This window comes from Brugia malayi (assembly GCF_000002995.4).
Source record: "Brugia malayi strain FR3 genome assembly, contig: Bm_v4_Chr4_scaffold_001, whole genome shotgun sequence".
Classification (NCBI taxonomy): domain Eukaryota; kingdom Metazoa; phylum Nematoda; class Chromadorea; order Rhabditida; family Onchocercidae; genus Brugia; species Brugia malayi.
The window spans coordinates 9,220,433-9,230,104 of record NW_025062478.1 but is presented as its reverse complement, the minus strand read 5'-3'; the positions used below and the strand labels follow the sequence as shown (position 1 = coordinate 9,230,104).

The 9,672-nt window shown below is 30.4% G+C and overlaps 1 protein-coding gene across 2 annotated transcripts; it reads left to right on the top strand.

Annotated features, from left to right (window-relative positions):
• Window positions 1-1,675: 1,675 nt before the first annotated feature.
• Window positions 1,676-6,259, top strand: Bm10500 (the record flags this gene model as incomplete). 2 transcript variants are annotated; one of them, XM_043082211.1, is made up of 12 exons in its annotated part: window positions 1,676-1,756; window positions 2,292-2,466; window positions 2,564-2,775; window positions 3,201-3,362; window positions 3,666-3,778; window positions 4,066-4,191; window positions 4,420-4,505; window positions 4,622-4,787; window positions 5,077-5,168; window positions 5,283-5,384; window positions 5,605-5,714; window positions 6,155-6,259. In XM_043082211.1, 12 exons carry the CDS (start codon window positions 1,676-1,678, stop codon window positions 6,257-6,259), a joined length of 1,530 nt encoding a protein of 509 aa, XP_042938145.1. The 2 variants fall into 2 exon arrangements, with proteins under 2 accessions (XP_042938145.1, XP_042938146.1); XM_043082212.1 differs by lacking the exons at window positions 1,676-1,756; window positions 2,292-2,466; window positions 2,564-2,775 and having other exon boundaries at window positions 3,204-3,362.
• Between the last annotated feature and the right edge of the window lie 3,413 nt (window positions 6,260-9,672).

Sequence of the window (9,672 nt, the reverse complement as noted above, 5' to 3'; positions counted from 1 at the left end):
GTGTGTGTGTGTGTGTATGTGTGCAACATTCCTTTGTCAAACTTTGTTATAAATGTTAAATTTTATTTTTCAAAATTAACAAAAACCATTCCACTCTTTTAGTGATTGTTTTAGATTTAAATTGATACTTAATTAATTAATTTGCTAAGAGGAGATTGAATAATAACACAATATGAATAGATTCAACAACGAAAAGTAATCGAAAATTATTAATGGTATATTTCGATCAATGCTTGCTTTGAAACAAATTTTAATTAAAAGAAAAAAAAAAAACATTCACATTTGAAAGAATGAGAGAAGAAAACTCGACCAATAAGAAGCATTTAAAATTAAAATTGATAACAGATAACGATTAGTGTTTGATAACGTAATAGTAGCTCTCATCGTTCAGATCAATACTGATTTAATTCCTGATCTGATACAAATATTTCATGCATTAATAATTTAAATTATTGAAGTGAAATGTTAATAACTAACTCATTAAAATGTTAACACTTATTTAAATCATTTCAGCATCAATATCTGTTTTACTTAGTGGGTTGATCAGATGATTTTGAAGCCATTTTCTGTTAGCCTAATTTAATTTTGTAAAATTCTTACGGTGAGGTGGGTTACCTTAACAGCAGCAAAAGAAGTATAATAGAACAGAACGAATCATTCAACATTGCAGGAGAGTCCTATTCTTTCCATTGCAGATGTTTTGCGATCGTTTTCTGAAACACTGACCAAACTCACCCAAATTCCTACATTTAATATTTCCCGGGTCACCGAGAATAACGAAACCTACTCTCGATCACTATCCATTCCTATCAGTCTCTGTCGTATCCCGCAATTTCAACACTCTCTTCCACTTCTTTCCTAATGTCGCATTACCTCGAACATTTCAGTTACTTACCGGTTTCTCCAGTTCCGGTTACGGGATGCCTGAGTGCCGAAAGCAAAGTACCGTCTAATCGATCTGAAGAATTTTGAGTAATGGCTATTAGTCAAGAAGAGGTCAGTGGATGGACTGAGTTGAGGTCAGTCTTCAAGTCTCGTTTATATTTAAATTAGATGGAGCAATTCTATCTCTTTCTCAGCTCTCTTTTCAGCTGGCCATGAACTTCAATTGCGTTGTACTCATAGTAGCAACTCTTCAGAACTATTTATAATTCAAAATGGTTATTTACTAACAACGATCATTTCATTGTATTTCTTATTATAAATTAGAATATCCTAACTGTTCACGACAGAGTGCCATAAACACTACACTGAAGTTACGTCATTCATTGCAAATCGCATCACTTTGCCAACAATAAAAAAGCCTAAGCCTTGTGGTCGGTAAACTGTCAACGATTTGAATCTTTGCATTAGTCGTTTAGCGAATTTTTACCAGTTCACATTGCATTCAAAACTAAATCAATGATTTCACTGCAGTTTTTGATTTCACGATTTTTTCTGTTTTGCGCAGATCAGGTAGTGCTCATTCCAGTAAACACCGGAAAGTACTTCACAAGATTTTAGAGTGCTCAGTTTTTGAAGCATTTTATTCGATTCTGAGTTTAAGATAGAAAATATGACGAAATGCTTGTATAATAACAAAATGGTGTTTTCAGATTGATATACCAGTTGGACATCAGTTTGTAGAAGACGGTTCTCCAGTACCTGAAAGTATCAAAGAACTACCAATTTGGAGATGAAACCTAATGGTAATGCGAAAGTTAAGCTTGATATCGGTCAGGAAGTTAAGGAAGGATCAGAACAATTATTGAGGCAGGTTGGTCACATTTATATCTTTTAATCTGATAAATATCTCTTAGGCGGTTCTCAGTCTGATTATTCCTTTTTTTCCACTCGATGACTTAAAGTCTCTTTTTCGTTATGACAGCCAAGTTACATGCTTGCTTTTATTAACTTATTTTCCTTGTTGACTAAATTTACTAAATTTCTGTGCTTTGTTTATGTCAGAAAATTCTAAACTGTAAGAAATGATTAAAAAACTTTTTATCATAAGTAATTATCATTCTCTAGCTTGCTTTTTTGATGTGATTTGAGATTCTCTTTTTGTAACATTTACACTTCGGTTTTTTAACTTTTTCATAATTAACTCTCATTTCTGTAAAAAGAGCTGTCTATTAGCTCTTCGAAGTGAACTCAACACCTTTTTTAGTCTTCGTGGTGGCATAATTTAATGATATGCAAGTCATAAACATCCGTGTTTTTGATTTAGTATATCATGGCTGCAAATACAAACCGAAGACGAGATTAAAATTCATTTTGTATTTCGACAATGGACGTTTTTTATTTTCTAGGATAACGACGAAGTCGATGTTGGTGATGAAAACATCATAGATGAAGAAAACAGTGATCAGGCAGAACTTCAACGTACACCACGAAGTAGCGGGGACGATGAGGACATGATAGTGATAGAGGAAGATGCACCTGGCCCTTCCGACTCCAATAGAAGCGTGCTGTTTTATGGTGCAGGTAATGCGTCCTAGGTTTTGAAATTCTGACCACTCCAAGATACGGATTTTAAAGTAATTTAAAGTAAAAATAGGATCTGATGTGCATTTTTTTTTAGATCACGCAGCATTCCATTTACCGACAAATCTTGAAATTCGTGAAGGTGTTGACTACCAGTGTCCAGTGCAGGACTGGACAACGGAAGATGATTATTACGATGATACAGAACGTGAAACTTGCGTTTGGCGACCAACAGATCTCTTGGAAGTTGCTGATATTAATGACTACCTTTCCATTGCACTTTCAAGCTTCAATATTGAACAAGACCGGGTATATTTTGTTTGGTAACCTTGATATATGCAAATTGCATAAAAATTTTCTCACTAACTTATCGATCTACTGGTCTCGTATGTTTGTGTTACTGTGTTAAAATGGAACTCACTACTGAAGTAATATTTCAAATAAAGACTATTGTTCAATAATTAGCATAATTGCTGCTTCTGCTGTTCCTTGCTGGATAACTACTCATGCTTAATGGTAACCAGAAGATGAATCAAAGAAGTAGGTAGCCTTATGCCAAGATAGACAAACAGTAACGTGTTCTGTGTACAGTTATGCTATCAGCTAGGGCGCTCCGTTTTAAATAAATTGATCTTTTAAGATAGTAAACGACTGAAAGCATTTATGTTTCGTTTTCTTTTTTTTTTTTTCCTTCCTTAGCGTGTTGTACTGTCCTGCAAATAATTCAGTTTCAGGCGATGTTTATCTTGCAATCATCAGATTATAATATTGAAGAAGCTAAACATCAACTTGCCAAACGACGAATCAAAAAAGAGCCATGGAATGAGGAAGACACAGCTATTTTCAAGCAAGCATTACAAACATATGGAAAGCATTTTAATAAAATCAAACAGCTGGTTCGTTATTTAATGAATATATCTGGTTTTATTGACTTTATTAGTTTCTTTTTAGGACCCTTGATTAAGATGAGGTATTAGTAGAAGCTCAAATGGCTGATAATAGTTATTCAGAATAATTTACTGAAGCATTTCCGAAGAAAAAGGAGATTTGTGTTCTGCACTGAAAGTCACTTGACGTATAATCACATAAAATTTCGATTCAAAACAAGCTGAAATTAATTTCAAGTTTGAAGAATTAAGGAAGCATATGGTTAATGCAAGATCTGGGAGTTTACTCGTAAATTTGTGAAAGAATTTCAGTTACCACATAAATCAATAAAAGAAATTATCAACTTCTATTATGACAATAAGAAGAAGCTAAATTTTCGAAGTATTATTGATGCATACTTGGAAGAACACAATCCCGAGTCCAGGTAGTTGTTTTTTGTCGTACTCATTTCTCATTTATTAGTAATGGGTATATATACATTGGACAAACATTGACAAATAGCGACAGTACTGGCAGTAACAAGTTAGCAAATTATAGTCCAAGGAACGAAAAAGCTAAATGACAGTCTGGAACTTTCTTTCCAGAAATCATTGGCATATTTTGCTTTTCATTTTAACTGTGGTATGAATTAAGGACGGTTTATATGTGATTTAATACTAGCAAAGAAAAGTGGTTTCTAGTCTTATATAAAACTAGTCTTTTTAATTTTAGTTCTGAAGACGGCGATATTGATGCTATAGAGAAACAAAGCACTCGATGTTACAACTGTGGACAAATTTTAAATTTGCGTCAGATGGGTGACATAAAACTTTGCAACCCCTGTTTTATCCACTTTAGGTATCCATTAGTTTATAATTATTCAAGTTTTTTCTTTTTTTTTTTTTTTAATATTTGTTATTTGGAAGAATTAAAAACTTATTCGTAGTCATCCTTGTTAGAAGGACTTGTTCTCCACTGTTTTTCATCTTATACATATCTACATTGTTTTGGAGATTTTGAGCAAATTGAAATACAGAGAAACATTGAGTTCCTTATAAAATATATTTAAATCCATGAACCTTGCAGAAATTATCATCGTCACAGACTATGCCTGAAAACAATGAATTTTGTTGTGAATGCTAATGCTGAAGAAACTATTAAATGTTCTAAAGGTGATTTTTTGGAAGCACTTTAAGATTTGAAAATCTAAAATACTACAGAATCTTTGTTTCTTTGCAAGAATTTCAATTGACTAGATGAAGTATTAGATCGGCCATTACGATTCTAGGTATAGCGGAAGTTGTGGAACGATTTGTGGAATTTGCAACTGAGGAAGAGGTTACTGCACAGTCATCATCATCATCTATGAAAGGCGTTACTGAAGTAGATGACGATGATTTGCAAATTGTCAGCATTATTCGACCACCAGAAATGCGATACATACGGATTTTAAAGCATGTGTTTTTGTGATTTTCTAGAATGTTTTGAAATAACGACTCTTTATTTCGATGTTTTTTGATAATTACGTTTATTTTTATTTATAACTGGTCTTTTGGACAAAAACTTGTACTTCAAATACTTCTGCTTTTTTCATCTGACATCCCATCATTGAATGGATTATGGGATGATTTGATAGCATTGTGATAGAATGTAAGTCTCTAGTTCTAAAATACTATGAACAATTTAACACTGGAAATAGACTGTCTTAGCGATCTTAAATTTTCTAATATTTTCATTGTTTAGACAACTGGAACGGGAAGAAATGCTTGCACGAGGAAATTGTGTAAGACTGGAACATATATTACGAATTCAATTTGAAAAGGAATTAAATGAAAGTTGGTTTAGATAAGATTTTCAATTTTGTTCTAAGGTTTTGTGCTGATGTGAATAAGTAATTTATTTTAGAGTGGAATGGAAAGATTTTGTTTAAATTGTTCGTAATATTTTAGATTTGGAACGTTATCGAATTAGTCGACTTCCGTCTGCAACTTCTGGTCGTCCTCGACGTTCTCCATCATGGTCCTACAAAGAAAAGTGGCAGGCTTTATTTGGTGAGTATCACTTCTTTTAAAAACAAATCAAATTTCAGAAATACATTTCCTTTCTTCAAATGCTACTTACAATTTAGAAATATTTATATTTGTGTATAGTGGCTAATGTTTTCTAATTGTTTAGTAGCTGCGGCGATTTTTCGTCTTTCCTCTTTCCATGCACATAATATTCTATAATTTTTTTGAATTTCTCCACATCATTTCTTTTTTTTTTAAATAGCATTTCAACGATATGGAAAAGATTTTGATACTATTGCGGAAGTGCTGGAAAGTAAGACGCCAGATATGGTGAAAGCTTTTTATTATGAAATGCGAGAGCAAATTGACGATGTAAGCTTGCTTATGTTTTTATCATTATTTTGTAATGTTATCTTCAAAACTTTAGTTAAAACGCTATCTTTCTGGTTGCATAGATGTTTGGAGGAGAATTTTAGGACTCTGCTGCTCCGGTTTTGGCTCTAGGGCTATTTTCCGGTATATAAAAGGAAGCAATTAGATAACATAAGATGAGACAAAAGGGAGTTAAAAAAAATGAGTGAAAATGAGAAGTTGTAAACAGTAGTATTGCATGCATCTCTTTGAGATATTTTGATTATTAAGTTTTAGTCTTATTACTGTAATGGTATTAATATTAATTTTTCAATTCATATGATCAGTTCTGTCATCAGTGTTGAACGATTACAGCAGAGGAATTTATGATGCTTAAATATTTGATTTATGAAACACAGAATTTATACTAATCTTGGAATTTTGAATGCCTTCAGTTTCAGATGATCAGCAAAACCAGCGAATATTATCGCAGACTATCTGAAACTTATGATTTTAAACGAAAGGTCGAAGTTGATACATCAAACGAGATTATTGATATCGAATAGAAATTGTGTATTTTTGTCAAAGATGCTGTAACTAATTCTTTTAATTTTTGATACATCAATGTCTTTAAATAATAAATTCTCGATGTATCAGAATGGTTATGGTAGAAGCTTGTTCAGTTCTGAATGCTTCTTAATTACAAAGCATAAAAATTTTTTGAATATTGTGACTTTTGCAGTTTTATTCAAATCTAGGAACAAATTTTCTTCCTAAAATAGTGAAATTCTTTATTCGAAATATATGATACATTTCAGTTTTGCTCATTTCGTTTTTTTTCCTCCAGTTTTTGTGAAGTGTTTCGAAAATTCTTGAATTGTATTTTTTTTTTTTTGTTAAGTCAGGTTGATGAAACATTAGAGTTGTGAAGTCAAATGTGCTTTTTATTTCCATTGTCTTTTATGATTGAGCTTGTTAAATAATAATTTTGACTAAGAATTTTATCTTAACTGTTAATCAAGTATCGGTATTTCGAAAAATCATAGACACAAAAATCATTCAAAAAATCATAGATACCATAAAAAATCATAGCTCTGCTAATAAAAAATTAACTTGATTTATATTAAAATTAAATTTTCAATTCAAGGTGAAAACTTAAGCGAAAATTAAAGTGGAGATTTGAAAAAAAATTCCAATGGTGGAAATACTTAATCCCAGCTAATATTTTTTTAATTTTTTTTCTTTTTTAGAATGCTTTGAAATTAATGAAAAACTATTGAGAAGCTGCGAAGTCAGCAAATCAGGAATTCATTAGGTTAGTTGCAGGAGTAGTTATTCATATAAAAGAGGGTATGCGTTTTATGCAACCATATAATACGCTCAAAATATCAGTCGGCTAAACTATTTCAAGGATTAAAAATTACTTCGTAGTAATCTATGAACCTTTCGGATTCTGCTCATTCGGAACTCTTTTCGACTTTTGGTTTGCATATATTTCTGGGCATCACTCCGCTAATGTAGCAGCTTTTAAGCTGACCGTTTTTTTTTTCCTGATTCAGTCAGTATTAGGGAGAAGTACGTCGTTAACCTGGGTTGATATTAATAGCACTGAAATTCAGTAGTAGGTTATTGGGCATCAATCTGTGTTTTGGATTCTTTTGTCAACCTACTGTAAATTCAAGTACAGTGAAATTTCGGTCCTTTGATGTGAATTATCGTTGTGTTCTGTCCGTCTATTGTACATTACTAATAATTATAAACCTTCTAAATTACATCGTAATTAACCAAAATAAGAAAAATCACTGTCACCCGAAGTTGACAAAATAAGAAGTACAAATAACAAAACTAAAAAAATAACATTAAAATGAAAATAAAAAAGGCAGCAAAAATAAACGATGAACTCGAAATTATTTTAAATCTTTTAATCGAGAATTAAAAATAATGCAAAAAATTATATTAGTATTATAAAAAACATAACTAAAAAGACAAGAAAAATAATATTAGGAAAAAAATAGCAGCGAAAAGATTAATATAGTAGGAAATATGAGATAAAAAAAAAGAAAACAAACGAAAAAACCCAAAAAAAAAAAAACGTGATTAGATCCCAAAATAAACATTCCACTCAAAAAAGAAAAAGAAAAAAACTAATAAAATAAAGTAAGAAATATCAAATACGAATACACAATGAAATACACTGACTTATAATATAAAACCTTAAACATAAAAATACAACTTTTCATTAGTTCTCCAGTCTAAAAAACTCCAATAAAAAGCAACAAAGCAAAAAAAAAGACTAAAATAAAAGAGAAAAGTTAAAAGTCGAAATAAAAAAATTTAACTTTGAAAACTAAATGTTTATTAATTGAATTAAATCTACACTTATTATAATATCGTACACAGCAATAACTATAAAAAGAAGTATTCTTACAACTTTCCAGCATAATCCAAGGTTCAGAACATTTCTTCAAAAAAGAATCTGGTAAAGAATGTACATTAAAAATACAAGAAGAATCTATACAAGAATGAATAATCTTAATGAAAAAAGTCAAGAGTTAAACAACCAAAAAATAAATTAAAATAAAATAAAATAATTCCTTTAGCGAATATATCAAATTAGATTCGAAACCTCCTTCCATAATTCTCTATCATTTCTCTTCATTCATTCCACTTCAATAATTCCTTTCTAATTTTTCCATTTCATTATATTCCATTTAGCTAAATGATTGTGATTAAATTAAGGAAAATTTTTCGCCGTAATTTTTTAGACAAATACTTCAACACGTTTCAAAGTAACTTAACTTGCTTTCTTATTTCAAACATACTCGAGGATTAATATGTCAATGAAGAGGAAGTGAAATAGTTTCGTTCATTTTAAACAAAATTTGAAATTTGAATTGTTATATTATTGAAGTGAAGAAATATCAGTTAATGATTAATTTCTTTAGCTGATATAAACTTGCACTAGTTGAAAGTAAAGCAGAAAGGCGGAGAGTAGCAGTAAAGAATAACATTGATTTCCTTCTCTACCCTCATTTTACTAGTGAAATGAAAAAAAAATGGGAGGAATACCAACAATTTTTAAAAATGTCTCTCTTTAACACTGCAAACTTTAGTCAACAAATTTTGTTTATAACATTTATTTTCTTATTCTCATCAAATTTTCCTTTTCAAATGATAATGAAAATGACAAAATGAAGTTAAATCTCTAAATACCTACCTATTATCCTTTTTTATGACAAAGTGGTAAGCATTTCAATAGAGCTCAACTTTAATATATGAATTCAATTGTCTTTTTTAAGCTCTAGCAAACAATTCAATAATTTAATAACTTTGCACTCAAATTTTGTATGAATAACTGACATTAACTTTCTTTATTAGCTAAGCATTAGTACTTATTACTAATTATTATCTCTAAATACTGATTCAGAGACATTACTAATTTTCCTCATTATTAACATTTAATGTTTAATTCTAACCATGAAGTAAGTATGAGAAACCGACAAGAATTATTGACGAATTCTTCATGCATTTCTTACATCTTCTTGAATCTCTTGCAAATTTTTTAGTTCATTTGAATTTTATCCTTCCAATTGTGACAAATATCACTATCTTTCAGAAATCTTGATTGAAAAATTCTTGAATTTGCCATTTAAAGAAGAGTTATATGTATCAACAGCTGTTTTTCTCTTAAAAGTTTTAATTGTCCTAATAAATAGAAATGAACTTTATCCCTACAATCATAACTAATACTTTTCAATTATAAATCTTTTCTCTCGTTCTCACTCTCTCTCTCTCTCTCCTCTCCTCTTATTTCCTAAATGTAGTAAAACTAATCTCGAATTATTCGTTGAAATTCAGTACTGAATAGAAATTAAATTTGATAATTATTGTCAAAACTAATCTATTTGTTAGCATAGCTATTAATTTATGTCCATTAAAGAATATGCAATAATAAGCTGAGCTATTGCTATGACAATTT